The 25,115-nt window shown below is 39.7% G+C and overlaps 3 protein-coding genes, 1 long non-coding RNA gene and 1 pseudogene across 4 annotated transcripts in view; 1 reads left to right on the plus strand and 4 right to left on the minus strand.

The window, feature by feature from the left end:
• Positions 1–312: 312 nt before the first annotated feature.
• LOC111594325 lies at positions 313–1,996 on the minus strand. The gene is made up of 3 exons (XR_002751119.2): positions 934–1,996; positions 602–802; positions 313–542 (listed from the first exon to the last, which is right to left on the minus strand). It is a non-coding gene; the product is annotated as an uncharacterized LOC111594325 (long non-coding RNA).
• A 1,974-nt stretch (positions 1,997–3,970) lies between these two features.
• LOC111594318 (proteasome subunit alpha type-7-1B) lies at positions 3,971–5,271 on the plus strand. Its single transcript, XM_023307561.2, has 4 exons — positions 3,971–4,155; positions 4,226–4,455; positions 4,511–4,939; positions 5,120–5,271. Exons 1-4 carry the CDS (start codon positions 4,057–4,059, stop codon positions 5,151–5,153), a joined length of 792 nt encoding a protein of 263 aa, XP_023163329.1. The 5' UTR covers positions 3,971–4,056; the 3' UTR covers positions 5,154–5,271.
• Positions 5,272–6,184: 913 nt separating this feature from the next.
• On the minus strand, positions 6,185–7,915 carry LOC111594313 (annotated as a pseudogene).
• Positions 7,916–13,060: 5,145 nt separating this feature from the next.
• LOC111594307 (trichohyalin-like) lies at positions 13,061–15,421 on the minus strand. The gene is made up of 2 exons (XM_023307546.2): positions 14,474–15,421; positions 13,061–14,415 (listed from the first exon to the last, which is right to left on the minus strand). The coding sequence occupies exons 1-2, from the start codon at positions 15,276–15,278 to the stop codon at positions 13,076–13,078; spliced, it is 2,145 nt and encodes a 714-aa protein (XP_023163314.2). The 5' UTR covers positions 15,279–15,421; the 3' UTR covers positions 13,061–13,075.
• Positions 15,422–19,232: 3,811 nt separating this feature from the next.
• The window catches only part of LOC111594320 (5-hydroxytryptamine receptor 1A), a 31,230-nt gene continuing 25,347 nt past the window's right edge, over positions 19,233–25,115 (minus strand). Inside the window, exons 5-10 of the mRNA XM_023307564.2 lie at positions 23,690–23,762; positions 23,273–23,597; positions 23,104–23,221; positions 22,225–22,356; positions 21,934–22,059; positions 19,233–20,150 (exon numbers count right to left, since the gene is read on the minus strand). Coding sequence (XP_023163332.2) covers positions 19,392–20,150; positions 21,934–22,059; positions 22,225–22,356; positions 23,104–23,221; positions 23,273–23,597; positions 23,690–23,762 — 1,533 coding nt within the window. The 3' untranslated portion in view covers positions 19,233–19,391. The remainder of the gene's footprint in view (positions 20,151–21,933; positions 22,060–22,224; positions 22,357–23,103; positions 23,222–23,272; positions 23,598–23,689; positions 23,763–25,115) is intronic.

Consider the following 25,115-nt stretch of genomic DNA (forward strand, 5'->3'; position numbering starts at 1 on the left):
GTGAAAATATATAAGAATAAAAAGCAGATCATAATTGGCAATAAATCTTGAATATTCAAAGCCAACTACAGATTTGGAATATCAAACAAATTATACGTTAAGTGTTCTTTTTGGAGCCTTACAGTTGTCAATTGGTAACACTGCTTTATTGCACAATTCTTTAAATAGCTAAAACTTGCTTTTTGTTGATTTTGATTTGACATTTCAGTATGAATAGACTTATTCCAAAGAAACGCTTGCAAATGACCGAATTTTTTATTAAAATAATGCACTTCATCCATTTTATGGGGCACATAATGGTGAAGCCCATTTTAGCTTGAATTGTCACACTTGGAGTGTGGACAATTCCACAAGCTTTTGCCGAAAGACCATTACAACTAAAAATATTACTTTATGGACTGGCGATATCATTAGCGCAAATGTCTTCAAAACAATAATAGTTATTGATTGTGATAATTGTAAAAGTTGGTGTTCCAGATTGCGCCTTATATGCGCCATAAAAATGACATAAAATTTTCAATCAAATTAAGCTCATTTTATTGCTGTTGAAAAAGTATTTAATTATTTTATTGCAAATTAAATAAAATAATACAAAGCATACATTGCTCTTTATTATACTCAAATCCAGCTTAAAGCAGAGTAAAACCAGGAAAACAATCTCCTTTGACTTGCCATTAAATTTGTCTACGAACCAAGTCTCAATATGCATTAGCCATTAGCCAAGTCACAATGAGCAAAGATTTCCAATGTAGCAACAGCTGCTTCTTTTTGCGCTACTTTCGTCGTGGCGCTCATGGTTAAGCTAGGAATTAGTGAATGCTCTTAATTAATAATCAAATAATGTTCGACATGTGATGTGATAAAACACGCGAGTGCCGCTGCAGGGGCACTGTGTGTGGCAAAACAAATGGCAAATGCTTAACAAGCACTTACCATTTACAGCTTCGCATTGCTGATCATTAATTTGCAGACGGAGAGCATCGAAGAAGCCGGCGAAGCACTCGAAACAATACTCCAAATCGTGTTTATCCACTGTAGCGCCTTTAACTTTTATTGGTCTTTAGCTGTGCTGCACAACGATGCCAAGCACCACCGAGGGGCTGGTTGGCTGGGTGGTTGGGCGGCTGTTACTGTGAGCTGTGGTGTGCCTTGGCGAAGATGTAAGAAAAACAACAATCAACACCATTTGCCGCTACAAATTAAGCTTCGAGCAAACAAATCGCGTTGAGTTCCCTAAGACTTTCGCATTTCACTTCTGTTTGTTCGTGTTGTTGCCTGTCTTGTCTGCCACTGCCACTGCCACTCCCACTCGCTGTTCCGCCCACTGGCTGACTAGCTGCCCCGTGGCAAATTCGTGTTTCTACGAAAATATTTTCGACAGCATTCGATGTGTACTACGTGTATTTATAGCGCATGGTGCTTAATCAAATGCCGTTGGCTTGGATACGCTGCGTATACTTAATTTCAGTTTTGTTTCTTTTGCCCCAGGGCGTGAATTCTTTTCCGTTAGATGGTAGCAGGACTAATTAAGCTGTGACTGAAAAATGTTTATTTAAATTGTTTAGTGGACTCCATTAAGTGATTAACATTTCATTTAAGCCAAGTGTGCGTATGTTCGGCAGTTATATAAATTGATTATTGGTTAACACGAGTAGGCGAAGCCTATCAAGTTTCTTTGTTGATGACACTTGAATTCAAATGCAATTTAAATTAAATAGAGAATAGAGGCACTTGATACGTTTAGCATTTTCGTTTTAGGGTTCGTAATTTTTCAAAATATTCGTTTCTAGCTCAACTATTCAGACGGCTGCAGCCTTGCTTACTTGATCCTTGACATGGCAAATCGAGGCTGGAAAGCTGCTCTTGAAGATACAAAACATCCTCCAATAGAACGTCAACTGCGCAGCATGCAGAGGTCAAGCTTATGTGTGCATTTGCTGTTTGCTATGTGTGCATGAAAGAAGCGTAGAATGGTGGGGACAGCAGCTCTGCGCAGGGTTCAGGGTATTTCCTCCTGACTTCAGCTTACTTACTTACTTATTCATAATAAAATTTATAAAAAATGCGGGTTAATACTTTTCATTTCAGATAAGTTAAGCCAATGATGAAAATGAGTTTGTCAGTTTTTTAAAAATTATTTTAGGCAATTTTTTTAGTAATATTAAACAGAGGAAACTTGAACTGTTGCGAGAGGAAGGCGCAGAATTATGCAAATGAATATGACAGTTAATTGATGGCAAATCTGGTATGTTGTTGAAGTAACTATTTACAGAGAGGTTTATAAAGACAGCATATAAAACACTGAAGAAAGCAAAGTCTCCTTAGTTTAGTATTTCTATTTTTTATCGATAATAAGAAAATGGAATAAAAAAAAACTTGTACATACGGATGGACAGACAGCCAAATGGACAGACAGATTTACCTCATCGTCCTAATCAAGAATATATATAAATTATGGACTCTGCCACGCCTCCCACTGCCTGATACATATGCTTTTCCAAAACCATTTTAACCTGAATTCCCATTTTCCAGGTGTTCGCGAAATAAATTAGTTGAATTCCTCTTTATTTTTTGGTCAAATGTTAGTTTTTTCTCTATATAATATATAAGCATATAAATCAATAAAAAATGTGCACACCTCTGCAGCCGTCACTCTCCACATTAATGCGTGAAATGTTTTAAATACCTGCCGACGGCTAATGAAAACAATAATCACAATTCAATTAAGACTTGATAAATATGATTTGATTGTGATTTTATTAAATATTATTTAATTAAAGAACAATAATGCAACTTTTTTGACAATTATTGTTTAATTAAATTTCTTTTTTTCCATCATTTGTTTAATTCGTTTGGCGAAACGTGAGCTATCGAAATGGCCGCAGGTGTATGGAAATAGTTTAAAATAATAATTCGATACATATCTTTGTGTCGTAATTCTATTAATTTGGCAATTTATTTATTTGGCATTTCGGATTGGCTAACGTGTCTGGGGCTTGGATGCTCAGAGTGCGACATTGGCACGTGTTTAATCCTACTAAGTATGCCGTCAAAAATGGTGTATACTGTAGCCAGGGACCGGGAACCAGGGACCAGGGGTGCCAGCAGTTGTCATAAAATGTTAAATACAAATTTATGGCAGACAACGCGCCTCTGGCATACTAAGCATTCGTAGCGAGCTGGCGGGGGCCGTGGGAGGGCGGCAGCTAAACGCATTAGCAAAATGAAGCTGTTTCGATAGACATTACAACAATGCTAGAGATTTGTTCCATTGTTATTATTTTGTTTCTGCGGCACATTTGCCCACCCATCACATGCTTTGTTCTGTGCTGAGCTGACAAAATTCGAATAGCAGCTGCTGCTGCTGCTGCTGCTGCTTCTTTCCATTCAAATGGGACTTGAATGCTTATAATTCTAGCAAAGGTGATTACACTTAAGGTGTTTAATGGCGCCATGCTGATAGTTACAGATCGAACACTGGTGCTCAACAAGCCGATTATCAAGCGAATTGTTTCACTGCACAAATTCGAGTTTACTTCTATTTTTACCTTTAGTTTTTCCGCTTTAAACTGAAGAAGCTTTTCTATTGTGAAGTTACTGAAGGTGGGAAATATTGTTGTGTTTTGTTAAAAATGATAAGAAAAGGGTGTGACTAGACCTTAGAAAGTATGCTTATTCTTGATCCAGTGCGTGTAGATGAACCTGTGTGGCCCTGTCCACTGGCATGTCTCTCCGTCTGTCTTTACAGTTGTCTGCCAGCTTGTATTTCGATCAGTCTGTTCAGCTGTCTGTCTGTTCATAAAGGTGTGGTCCGTCTGTATGCCTATATGTCTGTCGCTTGTCAGTCCGTCCGCCATTCTATCCATCCGTCCATCTATCCGTCTATTTGTATATTCATCGATTTATCCATCCGACCTTCCATCCGTTTATCTGTCTGTCTGTAGAAATCAGAATTATTAATCACAAATGATTTGCTTTAGACATTAGATAATACGATTTTGTTTTCAATGAAATTCTAGGCAAAACACATTAAATATATATTTTTCTATCAACACTATGCCTGGCTACGATGGAGCTGTGACCATATATTCGCCCGATGGGCATTTGCTGCAAGTGGAATATGCTCAGGAGGCGGTGCGCAAGGGCTCCACAGTGGCAAGTGACACTTTATAGAGTTATATAAATATATTATGGCTCATTTGGGTAATTCTGCTCCACTGTGCAGGTGGGCTTGCGCACCAAAGATTCGATTGTGATGGGCGTGGAGAAGAAGGCCGTGGATACGCTGCAGGTGGAGCGTACAGCGCGTAAAATTCGAAAGCTCGACGATCATCTGGTTGTGACTTTTGCCGGCCTGACTGCCGATGCACGCATCCTGCTGAATCGCGCTCAGGGCGAGGCGCAGAGCCATCGCCTCAACTTCGAGCGGCCCGCAACGGTGGAGTACATAACACGGTGAGTGCCTGGACATGATTAGAGAGTTAGTTACAGTTCGCCTGCTGCTCGTCAGATATATCGCTAAATTGAAGCAGAGCTACACACAGAGCAATGGCAGACGTCCGTTTGGCGTCTCCTGTCTGATAGGCGGCTTTGATGCGGATGGCAAGCCGCGTCTGTATCAGACCGAGCCCTCTGGCATTTACTACGAATGGGCGGCCAATACCACCGGTCGCCTGGGCAAGACGATGCGTGAGTATTTGGAAAAGAATACGCCTGCCATGAGCAACTCGCCCGATGATGCCGCTGCCATCAAGCATGTGGTGCGCGCCCTCCACACGTCCACAGCCCTGAATGCCAGCTTCTATGAGGTGGCCGTGCTCAAGTATCAGCAGCCGCTGCACATGGTCAGCCCCACAATGGTGGCTCATTTGGTGCAGGTTATCAAGCAGGAGGTGGCAGACGAGGAGGCCAGGCTGAAGAAGAGTTTGGACACCAAAACGTAAACTTTTTTGCTATCTATATATATATATATATTATATATATATATATATATTTATATATATATATATATATATTTGGAATCTTGTTAAATTCACGTTAGCCCGCGGCAGGCATTTGTTAACCTTTCGGCCCAATCAAGACTTGATGAACTTTTTCTTTTTGCAATTTAATTTTTCAGCTACGCTCGGCCCCTTTGGGCGGGGCAAAAGTAATCAGCACGAAAAATGTGTAAACCGAGCAAATCACTTAATTTGCCTCAAGGGCATCTTTAAGCACTTCAGCGTCCGCAGCTTCGCACACAAATCCTGTCCAGCCGCCTTTGTGTGTGCGGGTGCTAACAAAAATGAGAAAAAAAGAAGCGAGTTAAGAACTTTTAAGTGAAAATGGAAATTGAATTTGCGCCAAAAATTGCATACTTGCACACACACAACACACACACAACACACACACACACACACATGCGTGTGTGCGTGAACTGCTGTTGTGTTTGCTTTCGATATTTTTGGAGTCTGCTCGTAAATAGAGAGATTTTACCCGGCTGCCATTTGGCAGGTGTTTGCCTAGTTATGGGGCAAGTGTTTTCAATCAAATGTGCGCCTTGGGTAATGCCTCGACCCACAGAATCTAGTCTGCTGCTAGCTGGCATGGAAAATATATATACATACCTACCATGTGCTTTCATAGACAAAGATTGCTCAAGTTGAGCAAGGAACAAATCTAAGCTGTGATTTTGTTTTGAAATTGCTCAACTCGTTTAGCTTGAGGTATGCGAGGCACTTTATAATCTTGGCATTACTTATGCACTTATTACTTAAGGCCAATTAGCTGCATTTTTTAATAGAGCTCATGGTTGTATAAAAAGCATTTTTAGTTTTAAAAGTAAGGTTCTTAGGTCTATCGAAGCTTATTTTGAATTATAGAAAAATTGCTGAAATGGAGTACGAAGACGATCCAGAATAGTTGTCGGCATTGCTGCGCTGCATTGAGTCGGGGCATTCAATATAAAGTCCTAAGTATGAGGCCTTGCAAGGCTGAGGCACTATCCTATGAATTACTATGGTTATAAACGATACTATATACTATATATGCATATATGGTATAAATGTCTCTAAAATAAAAGTCTACATCAAGCAATTTGTGATATATTTGCCATTACTTTATCTATTGCGCTTATTTGTTCTCTACAAATTTATTCAATATAATAAAAAATATAAAAATATTTAAAACAAGAATATAACCCTTTATTAGTCTTTTACATATATAAAATCATCTTCACTTGCTAACCTTTAAAGCTGGTCATGCCCGCCTGCATGATCTCGTCAGTGAGCAGCAGATTGCAGGCGATGATGGAGCAGGAGTTCAGTATCTGTTTCTTGACGCAGTAGTTGTCGAAGACGCGTCGCTCGTTTGGGTCCATGGGCTCGCCCGTCTCCAGATCCAGTCCGATCGGCTGCTTGGAGTCCTTGGCAGCCGTCGTCAGCTTCACAATGATATCCTGCACATCGAAGCCGCTGTTGATGGCCAACGTTTTGGGTATGACGAGCAGAGCATCGGCAAACAGCTGAACGCCCAGCTGCGCTTTGCCCTTGACCTCGGCCTTGAACTTGGTCAGCGTATTGTAGGCGAGCAGCTCGAAGGCGCCGCCGCCCGGCAACACGCAGGCATCCACAATGGCATTCTGTAGGGCATGCAGTCCATCGCGCACGGCATCCTTGATGGTCTCAGTCTGATGTTGCGAGGGCGCTCGAATCAATATGGTGACCGAGGTGGGATTGCGGCACTTCTGCACGAAAGTATACTTCGTTTCGCCTAGCTGCTGCTCATAGACCAGGCCCGCATAGCCGAGATGCTGTTCATCCAGTTCCTCCAGCGAGTGCAGGGCCTCGCCACCACAGGCACGCATCAGCCGTTCCATATTGCGGCGCTTGGCACGACGCAGTGCCAGAATGCCAGCTTCGGCAAATGCCTCCAACGAGGGTATATCGATGCCTTTCTGATTGATAACGACAAAGCCATTCTCATTGTCGCAGCACAGTCGCTTCTTCAGTTCGATAATCTTGGCCACGCGCCGATCGATGAAGCGATGCTCCTCAGCGACGCATTTGTCCCGCTCCTCGGCCGACTTGTAGCAGAAGGACGACTCCACGGACGTCTTCTCCAGCTCCAGCGACACATTGCAGGTGAGTATGTAGGCCTGCTCCAGGTGAGTCGGCATATTGGCGTGCCGCCCGCCGTGGTCCAGCACCAGCCCGTCCACCAGCTGTGTGTCCATCGTAGTGTACTGCTTTATATCCATTAGCTCGATCATATTGAGGTCCAGCAGCGTGTGGCTATCGCCACGAATGCTCAGCACGGCATCCACACAGATGCTGGCCAGCAGGTCAGCCAGGCCCCTATCCACTTTGGTCCTCAGGCTGGTCTGGGCCAGAGCCAGCAACGTTTCGCGCTCAATCTCGATCGGTATGCAGATGGACTGCAGCAGCTGCTGCGCTTGCTCCTTGGCTTGCATGATGCCCGTGGTGAGCAGGCGCGGATGCAGTCCGTCTGTAATTAGCATCTCCGCCTGCTTCAGCAGCTCGCCGATCAGCAGTACAGTCGACGTGGTGCCATCGCCTGTGGCAGCATCTTGTGCGGTGCTGGCCCGAGCGATCATCGATGCAGTCGGATGACAAAAGTGCATCTCGTGCAGCAGCACGTTGCCATCCTTGGTGATCTTGATGTCGCCAGCCGGCGAGACGAGCATCTTAGTGGTGCCTCTCGGCCCCAGGTTGCTGCCCATCAGCCGCTGCAAGCCCGTGCCAGCCGTGATATTAATGGCCAAAGCCTGAGCAGCGCGAGCCAATTGCGCCTTGGGATTCAACAGAGTTATGCTAGCCATCGCTAAATGGCTTTAAAAGTTGTTTATTTGGTTAAAAATCGAGTTAAGTTTTTTTATTTGATTTTCTGTCAACTTTTTCAATGCGAAAATAAACTGAATTTATATATCGAAGCGAACTGTCAACATTTGTTTGTGGCAAGGCAAATTTAAACATTGATAAGCCAATTTGATGTGGCTTGACAGCTCTAAGGGACCCCTGTCTTGACTCTTGTTTGCTTAATGATAACTAAATATTGATTATTTAGCAAGATATTTGAAATGAAAAAAAATTAGTTCAACAATTTAAATTGTAGGAAAAATTATAAAAATATGAAATTCTTGATGAAAATATTAGAATCCAAAAATTTTTTAAAATAACCGTTCGATTCCCAATATAAAAGATCATAAAACGATTATACCCTGATTTCCCATTTTCAATGGGTTCAGGGTATACAAAACTATATATAGCAAACGTTGCATTTATTTTATTTAAACTTAATTTTATAATTATTTAAAAATTTGAATAAATGTATAAAAGCTTTGAAACTATTGGAATATAAGATAAGAATGGCTTAAAAATTAACCAAACTATATTAAAAAATATTAAATTAAAATATTATAGTAAAAACGGTATTTTAAATTATATTTTTAAATAAATTCTGTTTTAAAAACCTTAAACAGAATATCTAAGACATCAAAGTGTTTGTGAGCTAAATTGTTACATATAAAATATATTTTTTAATAAAAACATTCCGAAAGTTTTAATGTCATAAAAAAAATTTAAATCCTATTTTTTACAATTTTGTAATATTATAAATAAATAAATAAAAGCTAAGCCTGAGCTTATGAATGTGTAAAATAATTAACATGTCAGGCCTAAACTGAGTTCAAATAGTGAACTGAGCCAGAGGCGCCTCAAGACTCAGTTTCTGCCTCAGACAATAACTTTTATTAAATATCTTCTAGGCAACTTTTTTATAAAAAATATAACAAACTAAACAAAACAAGACCTGAGTATATCCTTTTGTAAAACAAGTCGTTGCCTTGAGGCATAAACATGATTCAAATTGTAAACTGTAACAAAAACCTTTTAATTTTTTGCTCGAGCATTGTGGAGTTTTAATCAATAAAACTATAATTAAAATGAAAAGAAAAACCTTTATACATTTCCCGTGAAAGCAATATGACAAATTAATTTTATAAGCTTCCCATTTATTTTTACTCTGCCTCGCTGTGTCTCTCATTGCTTACTGCCCTCTAGTGTAGGTGCAAGTCGCACAGCTCGTTCTGAGCAGCTCGGCTGTCGTGTTTGCCAGATTGTCCAATCAAAATCCACTTGCAGCCAGGCAGCTAAGCTGTTAATAGGAATTACTTTTAGCTGTGGCTGCTCGCACTGACTGTGCTGCGCTGTGGTGCTCCAGCCGAACCAATAAGTCATGCCTTTATTATTATTTACAGCCTTCACACTCGACGAGCTCTGTGTGTTGAGTGTTGTGTGCCGAGGCGCTACTTTTTATGCTTTCGCAGCTTTTCTTGATTTTGCCTGCTGTGCTCGCCCAGCACTCACACTTATCACACTTAATTTCATTAAGTAATTTTTCATAGTGCAGCTTTTATTGAGTTTTAAACTGGCAGAGCGCATAATGCCAGCGAGTGAGAAAGGCAAGAAGAAAAGAAAGAATAAAAGAAAGAGGAAGAGAGAGAGAGAGAGAGAGAGAGAGAGAGGGAGAGAGAGAGAGACATTGAGCTGTGCTTGGCTTTTATATAACGCATACGCCATGTGTTCGTTCGTTGGCATTGTCTGGCGCTGCTCGGTGAGCTTTTGTCCCTGCAGCAGCTCTTCCGTTAGCATTTACTCATTTTACGCCTTTTGTTTACGGCCACTTGTTGCATTTCCTATTGTCTTTGGCTTGTTTGCCTTGTTGTTCTTTCTTTTAATTGCCGTCTCGTTGTCATTAAGCTCGGCTGCTTTCAATTGTAAATCACTTTCATTTTCAACTTTTCTACTGAATCAAACTGAATTAAATTAAAAACTTTAATTGTATATCCCTCGGGGTATTTATTGTATTTTATTTTATTTTGTTTTTCATTTATTCTTTAATATTTGTGCAAATTATTTCCGTTTAGTTTTTTGCTGGAATTTCATTTTGTGACTGGCCCAGTTCATTTAACACCAAATTCTGCGATACATCTATTCTTTTGTTTTCTGTTAAAAAAAAAGTGTTTTGATGTTTTGATAAAATTTAAAATTTCTTTTTTTACAAATCTTGCTCCGTAAACAGCGCAGTTCACTGTGATTGCATACCCTATAATTGCACTATGATTTCATAAAGTGAATTTGTTGATGCTCACATTTCATTGATTTCAAAATTTTCGCATTTCTTTTATAATTATATTTACATATTGCCGATAAAATGGCAATTCTTATTAAATATTTTGCACATTAGTTTGTTGCCGATAACTTTTCTTAAACAGTATCACACTTGTTGAGTCAGCATCTTTAGAGGGCATCTGTTCATCGGATACTCTCGAGTATTAGGTGCAGCCTTGTTGTTTGCCAACTGAAATGGCATTCGAAAGGTTCAGAAAAAATGAAAATGTTTTCTATTATTTTTGCTCCTATTTCATTTTTTTGTTTATGAAGAGAAACGTATTTTAGAATTGAATTTTGAGCCAAATACGGGGGCATTCGCTGCGTGCATCCACCTCTTCGCGCTATTGTTTGCTGCAATGTGAGCGAAAACAAAAACGGAAAAAGATGTGATGGAAAAACTGGCGGCATCTGGACGTGATGTTAGCATTCCAAAATTTGAGCTTACTAATTGAATTTATGGCTATGAGACATGTATAGCTTGCTAAGAAGCTTATAGTTCAATTACGATTTGCCTAATAAAAATTATGTTTTTTGTTTTTGTTGTTAAAATTAGTACATGAACAGCAAATGAGTTAGTTATATACCTACGTATTACGTAATGTAACAAATTAAAGTAAAGACTAACGTATCAACTTTACGAAACCACGTAACGCAATGACGTTACGAAATTACGTAATGTAATGACGTAACGGAATGACGTAGTGGAATGACGTAACGGAATGACGTAACGGAATGACGTAACGGAATGACGTAACGCAATGACGTAACAGAATGACGTAACGGAATGACGTAACGGGATGACGTAACGCAATGACGTAACAGAATGACGTAACGCAATGACGTAACGGGATGACGTAACGGAATGACGTAACGGAATGACGTAACGGGATGACGTAACGGAATGACGTAACGGGATGACGTAACGGAATGACGTAACGGAATGACGTAACGAAATTACGTAATAAAATGACGTAATGAAATGACGTGACGTAATGACGTTACGCAATAACGTTACGCAATAACGTTACGCAATAACGTTACGCAATAACGTTACGCAATAACGTTACGCAATAACGTTATGTAATAACGTTACGCAATAACATTACGCAATAACGTTACGCAATAACATTACGCAATAACGTTACGCAATAATGTTACGCAATAACGTTACGCAATAACGATACGTGAAGACAGCTACCGAAAAACGAAGAAATAACTTGACATATTTAGTTTATTTTAGTTTCATTTTCTTTAGTTCTTATGCGGTCTCCTGAAGAGCGAGAGAGCTACGTATACAGCATAAATAGCTCCAGCATGGCCACAAGCCGTGTATTTATTTAAACACCCATTGCTTAAGCAAATGTTCACTTAAGACTCATATGCTTACTTGCTTACTAAACCAAGCTTAAGTCATGATAACTAATTTAGCCTTCCTTAACCCATTAAGAGCATTTTCTCACTCTTATCAGCTGATCATGTTTGATGCAACCTTTTTTGGGCTTCAAAGTGCCGTTAAGAAGCATCCGTCCGCCTTATCTCTACAGTCCCTTTTCGCACTCTTATCACTTGATAAATGTTGATAAATTTGGCAGCTTTATATAAAAATAGAACGAATAATGCTTATTATAAAGCTCAACTGGTGAATGGCAGACTTTTAGTGCATAATTAGTTCGTGCTGTAAAAGATACTTCGTGGGACAACCTTCGAGCGGGCAGGAGGAGGGGCGGGCGGGTCAGCTTTTAGGCAATTTATTGCGAAGTGTCGTGCCTGGAATAGAGTTGGTCAAACGGACAGCTTGGCTGACCAATCGGCGATTGGTGGCAACCGCTGCAAATGAGTTAAGTTAAGTTTGGCGGCCGGCAAACTTTTCATAACTTTTCTGCTAAGAAGATGCGGACCGTTGCGTTAATTGGAGCTGCGGGATCCACTAAGCGCCGCAGCGCCACAGAATACAAAGTTTAACGTCGGCTGATTAAGCCGTCGGGAGGCCCAGCCGAAGAAACAAAGCAAGCTCGCTGTGTAATTATCTTGATGAGATTCGCTTGGCCAGTCGAAGGTGACCCGAACCCTGACCCTGCTGCTGCTGCTGTCGCTGCTGTGGGTTCATCAACCGTTGCGTCGGGCCAAATTAAGTTATGTGCAGTGGAACGAAACGCTTGACATGTCTTCCCCTAATAAGCTAAATGAAAACAAAAATGTCAGCCGCCAAGTCGCTCGCAAATTGACGGCAAAGTAACCTAATAACTTTTAACCCGCACAATAATTGGAATTTATGAGTCATTTCTTCAAGCAGCGCTTCAAAGAGGCCATTGGCCCATTCACTCCCAGCTGCTCACTGCGTTGTCAAACAGACTCGTCGCCTGTGTTAAGCAATGCGCATAAAGTACCAATACAAGGGTTATGGTCAACGCTTTGCTCTGGACCCAACCTCAAGCCTTTTTTTTCGCAGCCGGCGACCAAATAGCAAAGTGTTGGCAAAAGAAAAAAAATGAAGAGGAAAAGTTTGCGCCAAGTTTAAGTGCTTTTAAAAAACCATTAACGTCATTTCCTGTGCTGTCTGTGCTGCGGCGACTGCGACGCACTTGCCTTGGCCAGCCTTGACTGACTAGCAGATACACTAAGCGCAGCTTCTAGATGTCTTATGGCCTTACTGCAACACGTCGGCCTATAGATGAAATATTGTTATTGAAAATGGTGTCACAGCTGCCAGGTTAGGAGATTAGGCATTATGGATTCAGCACAAGACAGACTAGCTAACGTTAGTACTCCATGGCTACGCCCTGCTATCAGATGTTCATTCAGTGGAAGAAAAAGGAAATAGAGAACCCTTTAGGTGAGCATATTCCAACTTTACTTTACACTCACATCAAACTGATGCACTACAAACGAAAATTTTGAAATGGCTACAGCAGAGCAGTACATTGCTTAAGGTTTCTGGACCAAACGGTTTTTGGGCTTTGATTTACAGCGTACTTCTGGTCAATTGAGCCGAGAACAGAAGCATTTTTAGCTGTCGTTTTAGCCTGCGGCTTCGCGGTCCAACAGCGCGTGAGATCTGGCCTTTTGGCGCTGCGCATTGGTCTCGTAGCCAAAACGCTGCAATCTCTGCCACCTGAAGCTCTGATGGAGGTGCTTCTTTCTGCTAGATTCTGGTCTGGTGCCGACTTGATATCTGTGTCGTATGACTTGCAAATATCACTGAAAGAGCAGGCACTGGCCGGATCCTCCTCGACCGGCTGCTTCACGGGCACAATAGTTGGACAGGAGAGCTTAATGCTGCCAGCTGGCAGCTGCAGCTCATCACAGTTGTGGTCAGTTGGTAGGTTTTCTATGGCGGGCAAGCCGCGATACTGCACAAGTTTCATCGGATACTCCGAGACGCATTTCGCCAATGGACGCTCCTCTGCTGCCATTTTGGCGATCTTCAGCCTATTCTCGTAGATTCTGTGATGCGCTTTGTTCTCCTCGGTTTTGCATCTCTCGCGATGCTCGTACTTGTTAAACGCCAGCTGCGCTTTGGACACGTAGCCAGGCCAGCAGTAGTCGCGAATTTGGTTTCTGCGCACCACTTGGCCGTCGGGCACCATGTCAATGTGGTTCTCGCGCTTGTATATCTCCGCCGCCTTGGCTAACGGGTATAAGGGTCGACCCGTTTCCTTGCAATTGTCCATGGCTTGGGCAGCTGCCTCGAAATAGTTGACATCATCTTCCAAATTGGGATCTTCTTCGCAGGCCGTGATGCGCAACAGCTCGCCTTGACGCTGCGCCAGGACCTCGTCGCGTTGGCCATGCAGTATGTTGCGCAGCTCCAAGGTTTCTTTATCCCGCTGCCTTTTGGCACAGGCTGCAAACTGCTTATTGGCCTTGTCGTTTTTGAGCCGCGTCGCCAACTCAAAGCGTTTAATCTCCGCCTTGCGCTGCTGCTTCTCTCTCTCTTGCTGTTGATATTCCTGATCGTATTGACGCCGCTCCTTGGACAGCTTTTCAATCTGAAGTCTTCGCTTCAGCTCGTCCGCCTGCTCAGCCAAATTAAAGTTTTCCACTTCCTTCTCGTGCAGCTGCATCAAGTGCCGTTGCTTCGCCTGCTCTATCTCGCAGTGCTTCTTAGCGAAGGCCTCCAGGTGACGCATGCGCTCCTCATGCATCTTCTTCCTTTGATTGTTATAGCGAGCGTCCATGTAGCGATGAGACGCTTTGTTGACGCAAATAATTCGATCGTCAACAGCATCGGCCATTTTCTCAACTGTGTATTGAGGCGCACTTAAAGATTAAGGAAATCGAATTGTTTGATTTTTACTTACATCTGGCTTTCTCTGCTTTCTCCTTTAGGGAGTCGCGATAGGCATCTAGGCAGAATTGACGCTTCTTTTCAAGCAGCTCCTTTCGTGCTTTCTCTTCCTTCTCCTGCAAGCATTTATGTCGCTCGCGCTCAACAAGGGACTCGACCATCTCCTGCTCCTTTTTAGCTTGTTTGCGCTGGCGCTGCTGCTCCATAACCTTTAGGAAGCTAACTCGCGCGTCGTTCATCTTGACCAGCTGCTGCGCCTTATCCTGCTCCTCGGTGACAGTGCCAAATGGTATAAGGGCGGGTTGGCATTGCTGCTCGTCTAAGCTCTGCTGATGTCGTGCAGCTTCCGCGAACTCCGCATTCAGCGCATCATTGTATTTGCGTTGATAGATCAGTTCGGATTCGATTAGGCCCTGCTGCAGAGCCCGCTGACCTGGCTTCAAGGTGTTCAACAATCGGTTGGCTCGTATAATGCGTTCGGTACGCCTGAGTTCCGACAGTTCCACCGTCTGTCTGTCCTTTGTCGACTCGGCCAAGGCTTTGTCTCTGGTCGCCTGCTTCTCTTCGTCGTCCTTGACAATTGTATCAACCATGTTGGTGAAACGCTTCATGAGTGCCGCGTTGCCATTTTTAAGGTATTCCTTATAGGCAAGCTCCTCCTTGATGGCCTGCAAGTCCTCTTTGCGGTCCTTCAGCGTTGCCCGGTCGATGAGGCCGTTGAAATGTTCAGCTGATAAAACCACGGGCTGAGTACTGTGGTGTAACCGTTGCCGCTTTTTAAGCACCAGCTCTGCCGCACAAGCCCTATTCAGCCTCATTCTGTATTCTGTATTCTATATTCTGTACTCTGTGTTGTTGAGCCGCAACTAATACACGACGTTAGCGGAACAGAAACTTAAACAATTGTGTAATGTGTAGTGTGTTTGATTTTTATCTGAGTACTATTGTTTAGCTTTAAGTTTTTATGCCTGTCATTGATTTTGAGTGAATGTTAAGTTGGAATAGGTCTACAATACAATATAATCTATTTATATTTTTCTTTTTCACTTTTCTAATAAAGGTCATATCGATCTTATAGATCTTATAGATTTTATAGATCTTATAGATCTTATAGATCTTATAGATCTTATAAATCTTAGAGATTTTATAGTTGTTATAGATCTTATAGATCTTATAGATTTTATAGATCTTATAGATCTTATAGATCTAATAGATCTTATAGATCTTATAGATCTTATAGATCTTATAGATCTTATAGATCTTTTAGATCTTATAGATCTTATAGATCTTATAGATCTTATAGATCTTATAGATCTTATAGATCTTATAGATCTTATAGATCTTATAGATCTTATAGATCTAATAGATCTTATAGATCTTTTAGATCTTATAGATCTTATAGATCTTTTAGATCTTATAAATCTTAGAGATTTTATAGTTGTTATAGATCTTATAGATCTTATAGATTTTATAGATCTTATAGATCTTATATTCTTATAGATCTAACTCTGAAGAGAGTGAACTGTGATACATCTGCAAAATCTGCTCTAAAAGAGTACTAAAATTAGTTAACAACTTTCTAAGTCATATCAAGATCAAAACTTTAGAACAAAGTTAATGAAGCTCAACAAGTTAATGCCAATCTGTTTAATTTGAGCTCAAAAGGTAAGCGTGGCAAGTGTTTCTGCAGTAAGAAAAGCAACTTTTACCTTTGGTTTTTTTTGATATCTTTGCTTTTTGCTTTGGGTCGGACCCTCTGGAATTGGATAAACCTCAATTAGTGTTTTTGGCTGCTTAATCAAATTAGGCAAAGCCTTGGCAGCTAGGCCGAGGCCGTCCAGTTCGGGTCCAAATGCTGTGAAATCCAATTCCCAGCTGGCGGAAAATTATACAAAAAAGAAAATTCAAATGAATGCGAAAGAAAAACACAGTCGGCCAGAGTAAAGTTGACTTTCATGCGAAAAGTTTTTTGTGAAAATCGCTGGGCGTGAATTTCTGCGCTCAGAATGTGACGCTCCAGGTGAGGGGCGCGCGGACGGCGGCGCTGTGCTGGGCATGGTGTTTCAGCTGTGGGCGTGATCCCTAGCCAAACACCGCCGATTATTGTTACAAAATGCAGCGGGCCGTGTAATTTTTTTGGGGCATGGCGGAACACGCAGCGGGACTCAAAAAATGGAAATTCAAACTCGCAATGGCATTCGCATTCAGATTCGGATTCAGATTGAGATTCAAATAGCCCAAAAGAAGCCGCCGACGCGGCGAACTTTCCAATGCCCAGTGGGGACTTACATGGGGGCGTGGCCGTGCGGCAGACCTGGGACATCCTTCTGGTTGCCTTCTGGCTTCTGGAAATTGTTTTGTGAAAATTAGTTTTGAAACTTTTCGCGTTCTCGTTTTTTGGTTTGGTTTGAGTTTTTGTCCTAAATTTTTTTGGATGGCAAATGAAAATCTTAGCGCAGCATGCGAAATTAATTTGCATTTGGGTTTGCGTTCACGTTATCATTCTATATCCTCTTTTTATTTCGGCCGGGGCGAGCCAATAAAAATCAAATTTAAATAATTTTTAATTTATTTAGCTTCACTTTTCCTGCTCATTTTATAGCGAGTGTAAGTGTGTGTGTGCGTGTTTGTGTGTGTTTGTGTTTTCTATTGGGATTTTCTTTTGCTCATTTTGCCTGTTGCCTTTAAACGCTTTCGTTGTAATTGCTTTTAAATGGTTCGAGGCAGCGCAAACTGTTTGGCAGTTGGAAAAACTTTTTCATTTCAACATTTTCATGTGATAATTTGCATGAACATTTTGACCGCTGATGACCTCAAAAAAATATGAAAAATAAATTATATATATAAAATATAAATTCGTATAATATATATAACCAATCAAATTGTATTTTGAAATTTTTATTTATTTAAACTTTATTGCATTCCATTTAAATCCAGTTCACAATTCACATTATGGCAAATATTTTTGGTTTGTTTTATTTTTTGTTAATATTTGTTATTACATGCATTTATTTATGTTTCAAATATTTCCTTGTCTAAACTAAAATTTTCTTAGATTTGCATTTAACTATTGTTGTTTAGCTACACAAACACGATGAGTCCATACAACATCATCAACTCACTTAAATTCATGACAATCACAAAGTTAGGATTTGATTTGGATTTTATATTTTCGTGCAGTTTTGATTTCGGTTTGATTGATTGACGTATATATATGATATATATATGATATATATATGATATATATATATATACTTGTTTTAAATGAAACATGTTTTGAAGGATTTGAAAGGGGAATCAGAATAGTTTATATATAGCTTCATTAGTTTCAGTTTTAAGGGGAAGTCTACAGTCTCTATGAAGAAAAGTTCACAATAATTTTCTTTATACAACTTACTTGCATATTTATACAATAGATTAGCTCCGTCTGGACAGCATTGCATACAATTCATTGCCTAAAGTAGCTGCAGTTGGAGTTGGCAAACAAATCAAGTGGAGAGTGTTAATCGGGCTTACATTATGTATAAATATATCTACCAATATTACATATATTTATGTATTTATTTAATTAGTTAGACATTACACACATACATACATACATACAGATATATATGACACGCATTAATATGATTTAATTTCGGTTCGATCTTAGTAAAATTGTATCACAAACATACATCAAATGAACACTTATTATGCTGAAACTGGTCGCATTAATTGCTTTTAATATTTCGAGTTGGAGCTCAATAAACTAAAAGAGTTTTTTTTATTTATTTTTATCTATATCTTGATTTTTATTTATAGCTAAAGTTTTTGAAATTAAGTTTCTGAAAATACTTTTAACTTTAAAATGTAAATTTTTAAGCTGTTATTTTTTTATTGATAATGCATGTTAATTTTCTTTAATAAATTATTTAAAAAAATGTAATAAAATAAAATCAGTTTTTAATCACACAATAGTTGCGATTTATTTTTAACAAAAATATTTTAAATTTTGAGTAAGTAAAGTTTTTTTGTGTATAAAAAGCTAATAAGAAAAAAACTTATAAATAAAAAAAAATTATATAAAAAAATATATTTAAATAAATACGAAATTGTTTTGTATGTTTAGCAGAACATATATATTTTATTTAAATTTATTAATATGTATATATATATTTTTGGTATTACCACAAGTTTATCAGAAAGTTAACGATCAAAGAAGAATTGCGTTAAATAATTATTAACAATATAAATTTGCTTATTTATTATAATATATTTTGAAAGTATTCAGAAAACTTGAAATTATAATTGAATAAAAACAGTATCTGATTGGATTAGCATCAGCATAAATATTTAGTTGACTGGCTTCTAGTCAATGTTGGCCTAAAATTAGACTCAGCAAACGCCTTAAGCTCTAAAGGAAATTCTCTAATTGCAGATGCTGTATACATCAGTTTCACAGAAGCCTTTCAACAATTGCCAATCATTCATATCATGTATTGGCCATTGGCCAAATCAGCTTTAGCCTAGCCGGAAATGTGAACTAAAATATTGTTAACTGATTTGTTGATTTACTGAGAGCTACAACTTTTCAAGTTAGACTTAGACGCTAGGAGACATGCGCAATATTTAGATAGACACACACACACATACATTCATATATATATATATATAAATATATGACTACTTGACGGTTAGACCCAGCAGATGAACTAATCCTAACTAGAAATTTATTTGCGAAACTCGGCCATTGACTCGCCGGCCAGGGCCATCGAAGGCGGAGGGCTGTGACAGGCGACGCGGACGCGGCTCAGGCGCAGGCTGCCCGTGTGATGGGCAGCGTGTGGAGCGTGGAGCAGGGCACGGGATTGGGCCTGCTGGTGCAGTGGGTGGTGTGCGCACTTGGCCTGCCGCGCCAGTTGGCTGTTGGCGAGTATGACGTCCTCTGCGTACTAAATGTCCGGAATGCTACGCCCGGCAGCCAGCTTGGCGGCCACAGTGGAGACGGACGCGGCAGCTGGGGCGGCATCTGGTGCGGCGCCGAGCAGTTTGCTCTTGGCGCAATTGGCATCGTGGAATAGATGCTCGCAGAGCTTCGGCTCGGATGTGGAGAACTTGCTCAGCTCGGCGGCGGTAGTTTCCTGTGCGGCATTAGTTGACATATTCAAGTGCAGATCGCTGTGCTTGGTGAACGAGGTGGTCTGATGCTGCTGCGGCTGATGCACCTGATGCACATGCCCATGGACACCCACGCCGCTGTGCTGATGGTAGGGAAAGTGCGGGAAACTCTTTTGCATGGCATGCAAATTGCCCGAGCTGACGGTGCGTTCCAAGATCTCGCCCCAATACTTTTCCGAGAGACCCTCAATGTCGGGGCGCACTGTGGCATAGCCATCACTGGCCAGCTGATGGGCATGGCCGCCGCCCAAAGTGCCTCTGATGTACTGCGAGGCGCTGCGACTCAAGCTGTTCGCTCTGGAGCGTGCGCAAATGCCCAGAACAGAGCCGCCAATGGCGCTGCCAATGCCACCACCGCCGGCGCCAGAGCCAGCACCGCCACCACCACCAGCACCACTGGCACCGCCATTGTTGGCCGGTGGCCGTGAAGCGGGTGGCTCTGGCGGCATCGGTAGCGTTGTGATTTCAAAGTCGTTAGCATTGATGTGACAACAGGCTGATTTGTGTTCGGGCGTATCCTCTTTAGGGAAACACTGAAAGCGAGCAACAGAAAGAGGAGGAGCGTGAGTGTGTGGGATGGAGAGTATGTAAAAGCATCATAAATCTGGCGTTAGTTTCGAAATTAATAAGTATTTTTAGCTCGCATTTGTAGCACACTATCCAAATCATGCTGCTGAGTTACAAAATTGTGCAAATTTCGTGACGCGACACGAAAAGTTTTCAGCTCTTTCGATGCTTCAGTTTTTGATTAAAAATAATATTTATATATATTTTTAAATTCTCACTTGTTTAACTTAGCAACTTAAAAATTGAGAAACAAAATATTTAGTTTTTAAAATATTTTTATTTCACTATTTATTTTTTTAAAAATTATAAAATCTATAAATTATTAAAAAATAATAAATACTAAGCCGTTTTAACCTTAACCAATTCATACTTTTATTTATCGCCTTTGCTTAAGCATATAAAACTTTTTCCAATTGAGGCTTAACTTTTGGCTATATATATAAATTTTATATATATACATATATCATTTATTATATAAAAAAATAAATTATGTTTCATAATATAATGCAGCACTAATAAATATCTTTTGACTTGCTCTTTATTATTCCCCAAGGGACAATCTAGAGCTTACATTAACTGAACTTCCACTTTGCCTTTTATTTAGAATTATTTCAGGCTCGCAGCAAAAGGAAAAGCATAAAATTAATTTATATATATATTGAGCTACAGTCAGAGTTAAAATCAGCAATGAAGACCAGATCAGCTTCATTCATTTGCATATTCCTAAGTAAATTTTCGCTGTTGAGCAGCAATCAACACTGAATTGAAATGAAATTCTTCAAAATTGCTGGCAAAAAGAAACAATTTCTTCGGATTCTCTTCTTCAAAACACATTGGACACGCGCTCATCTCTAGCTATAAATTTGGCTCATAAATTTGTTGGGAATGACCTCAGTCGGTGTTTGAGTTGTTCGGAAGTAAATCATGCAACTTGACTGCGCTTTCCGAAAACGAATTACGAATTTGCCTGGCCTTATTTTGTGCTGTTCGCATTCTATCAATAAAGCAAGTGAGTTTACATATTTAGCAATGTTCAGGGCAGACTGGAGGGCGTGGCATGCAAACGCCGCTTTCGGTTTGCTCTTTCATAATTCAAAATCACTTTTCACTGTTTGCGCTTACAGTTGCTGTTTGTTTGTTTGTTTGTTTGGACGCCGGAGCGCATATCCTGCACGTCTATGTTAGCTAGCACCTTTTGGATTTATGGCCCTTGGCTGGTCCCGTACGCAAGGTCCTTGCGTAATTCGGCTTTGGCTGTGGCATTCTGACAGCACAGCCACCCGAAATCCCTCAATGTATGTGCAGCTTTTGTGTTTGACTTAACGACTTCAAAGCAGCTCGACTAGCTGCATTTACTATGTCAAAAAAACCTGTGCTAGAAGCTGCTGCTTAATGTTGGGGTCACTAATCACTCAAACAAGGGCAACTAAAGCAACGTCAATTATTACTCAGACGAAACTCGAGCAGTTTAGTGGAAAAATTTAAGCAATATTTAACAAAAAAATTCTTTAAATTATAAATAAGAATTTAATAGGTTTTTCCCCTTAACTAAAAATGCCTCGTCTATGCCTTCGTTTTTAAATGACATTAAATTTGTTTTAGCTTCTGCAAGGCAACAACTAAAAAAACTGTGAAAACAATACTCACAAGTAGAAGCATCACAAAGGCACACGTCTGTGTGTGTGTGAAAGCGAGAAGCTTAACAATGTTCGTAACTTTATGGGCCAAGTGAATAGTCAAAAAACTTACTTTGTTGGGCATCAGTTGTCGGCTGAGGCGACGAAAATCTGAATTTAGCAGCCAGTACATGAAGGGATTCCACAGGCTGTTGCTCAGAGATGTCCAGGTAACGACGAAGTCCAGGAACGGTGGCAGCTGCAAGAGTGTTGGCACAAGAAAAGGAGGAGCACAAGATAAGCGAAACGCAGATAATAATAATAATATGAATGGGGCGGGCTGACGTGGCGTATGTGTCAATTAAGCATATTACGTATGCGACCCGTGGGCGGCGTTTGCATGCACATGTAAGCAAATACTTGCCTTGGAGCCAGTGCAGGCGGTGACTATCTCCTGTATTGTCCACGGCGTGACCATAACAATGAAGCCCAGCGAAATTGCCGCCATCGAACGGGACGTGTTGCCGCTCGAGTTCTTCTCCTGTATGGGCACAATCTGCAACAAATGGGCATCGTTTAGCAATCTAATTAAAGGCACGACATAAAACGTAAACTGGTTGAGGTAGTCCACATGTGTGGGGCATGTGGCATATGCATGCAAATACAATTTCAATGTAAGTGAGAATTAGTTGAATGTGCTTCGATTTAATTGCGTTTTTAATGTGAATAAAATCTGTTTTATATTTAAATTTGAATTTATGTGTACAATAGGAGATATGCAGTATAAATAGTTAAATAAATATTGAATACAAATTATTCAATAATTTATTCAAAACTAAAAAATATGGCAAAATTGTTTATTAAGTTCGAGTGATTGGAGTTTTTTAACTAATTTTATATGTGAACAATGGAATGAAAATAAATTTACTTGTGATTTACACTTTGATAATTATTATATTTAATTCCAATTTATTTTTATTAAATTTTTTTTTATTTTTAACATATATTTATATTAAAATAAATAATATGTAACATTGAAATTTATAAAATAAATTAAATATAAAGAATTATATAAAGAAAAGAATAAAATATTTAATTTTAATGTAAAGTTAAAAAAAAAAATAAATATTTTTTAAAAATTTTGATTTTATTTATGTAAAATTAAAAATTTTGAATTGTTTGATTGGAAATAATAAATATATTATATATAGATCTATATATAAATATAAAGCCAAGCTTAAATTTAATTTCAATTTAAATTAAAATTCGATTAGATTTCATCAAGATGTCAGCTCGTACTCACCTTTTTGGTAATCTTGTTTGTCATGCTTGGCATTCCGACCAGGCCCATGCTCATGGCCATGCTTAAATGGTTCATAACCGGTGCTCGATGATGATGTGGATGATGCGAGTGTCCATGGCTGCCATGGCCAAATAAGTGGGCGGACTGCTGATGTTGCTGCTGCTGCTGCTGCTGCTGGTGTTGCTGATGCTGGTGCTGATGTGGATGCTGGTGCTGATGCTGATGCTGATGTTGATGCTGATGCTGATGTTGGTGCTGATGCTGCTGCAGTTGCTGCTGAGGCGGATGGTGCGGATGTGGATGATGTGCGGCTGCTGTGAGCGGCATTGTTGGGTCGTTTAGGCGAAAGCGACTCATATGGAAGCTGGAGCCGTAACAGTACATCAACACCATCGTGGTGGGAAAGTACAATGCACATGTGGACAGAATGCGGTACGAGGGCTTGCTGTAGAACGGCTCACACGCCATCAGCCCCGTGTTGTTGAAATAGTAGCCTAGATGCATAAATATATATGGAGAGAAGCGTCAAATGAGCAGCTGCATTCGATGGCCAGTGCAACTGGGTGTGACTCTGACGAGCACTCACCTTTAGGCAGCACCAGAAATCCAAACACCGTCAGGCTGATAATCCATGTTAAGCTCAATATGGCAACACAGCCCTGCAAAACACACACATGAGATAGATGTATGTAACGGTTGTTTAGTTGTTGTGGTTAGAGTTAGGTTTAATTTGCTATTCACAGTACGCCCCACCGTGACCTAACCGCAATGTTGGCATTAGACATTGCCACATACTCAGAGCAAACCCTCCCACTCCCGCACCCATTCAGCCGTTTGTTTGATTTATGGCTGGCATGGAATTATGTGCTGTGATTTGAAGTCATTCTGCTGCGCTACATTGCAGCTGCACGTTCTGCTCTAATCCTAATTACCCATCAAAAGTCAATCTTCTATATGCTCTAAGCGTGCCAGCTCAATGGATGTGCACACAAAAATCCATTTGCCCATTTGGTTAAGCGAAACTAAAACTTTATCAATGCAGCATACAAAATGTTCGCTTCAGAGCTTCTATAAATCTGTTAGCCTCATTTTATTATTGGCTGCATTTTGTAATTGAACCTTAATTAAATTCGTTTTTTTAGAACTTTTAGAAAAATATGAAAAAATAATATTAAATATAATAAATATTTTCCTATAAAATAACTTTTAAGCAATGAAATGTTACATATTGACTCGATTTTTGCTCTTGGCTAATAATATGTTTATATGGTTGACCAAGCCTCCTTTTGACTGCTACACATATTTTAATCAAATTTTATTCCACATTCCCATTAGATCTAATAGAAAATATTTCTGCTTAGGCAAATATTTTATTTTTTATATTTTTAGGTTAATTAAAATTCAAGCTTAATCAACTTAAATTATATTTTATTGCCATCGGTATTAATGAAAAATGAGTAAATTTTAATTAATAAATTTACAAAAAATAATTAAATGGATTTTTTTTATATATGTAGAGTTTTGAGTATTTTTTATGAATTTATTAATTATTTTTCAAGCATTTTTGTTTAATATACAGATATTTATATTTATTGGTAGAGATGTGAATATTTTTTGTAAATTTATTATTAATATACAAACGCTTTTCATAAATAATGAAGGCAATTAAAGACTATATATATACATATATATGATTAATGTGATTTGCAATAAGAACAAGCCGGATATTCAATTAGGTTCAAAGTTATTTGGCAGCAAGTACGCGACTTAACAGCCTTGAAAGTAATGCCAACTGAGATCTGTTTGAACTAAAACTATCTTTTATACAAACATAACTATATTTGCTAATGACCTTAAAAAAGAGTTTTATGCCAAAGGATTTTTGCCTTGGAACATTGCCTTTGGTGAATAACATCAAACAAATGTAAGAGTGAGAGAGAGAGAGAGAGCAAGAGGAAGAGCGAGAGAGATGGGTATACCTTCAACAAATAAATATTTAAAATAAAAAGCGA

The sequence above is a fragment of the Drosophila hydei genome, unplaced genomic scaffold (genome assembly GCF_003285905.1).
Source record: "Drosophila hydei strain 15085-1641.00,03,60 unplaced genomic scaffold, DhydRS2 tig00008130-arrow-arrow-pilon, whole genome shotgun sequence".
Classification (NCBI taxonomy): Eukaryota; Metazoa; Arthropoda; class Insecta; order Diptera; family Drosophilidae; genus Drosophila; species Drosophila hydei.

What these genes read in the sequence shown, in the direction of transcription:
- LOC111594318 (XM_023307561.2), top strand. Translation starts at nt 4,057, where the DNA reads ATGCCTGGCTACGATGGAGCTGTGACCATATATTCGCCCGATGGGCAT. An exon ending in TGCGCAAGGGCTCCACAGTG is followed by an intron (nt 4,156 to 4,225) that starts GCAAGTGACACT and finishes TCCACTGTGCAG; the next exon opens with GTGGGCTTGCGCACCAAAGA. An exon ending in AAGAGTTTGGACACCAAAAC is followed by an intron (nt 4,940 to 5,119) that starts GTAAACTTTTTT and finishes TTAATTTTTCAG; the next exon opens with CTACGCTCGGCCCCTTTGGG.
- LOC111594307 (XM_023307546.2), bottom strand. Translation starts at nt 15,278, where the DNA reads ATGAGGCTGAATAGGGCTTGTGCGGCAGAGCTGGTGCTTAAAAAGCGG. An exon ending in GAAAGCAGAGAAAGCCAGAT is followed by an intron (nt 14,416 to 14,473) that starts GTAAGTAAAAAT and finishes CTCAATACACAG; the next exon opens with TTGAGAAAATGGCCGATGCT.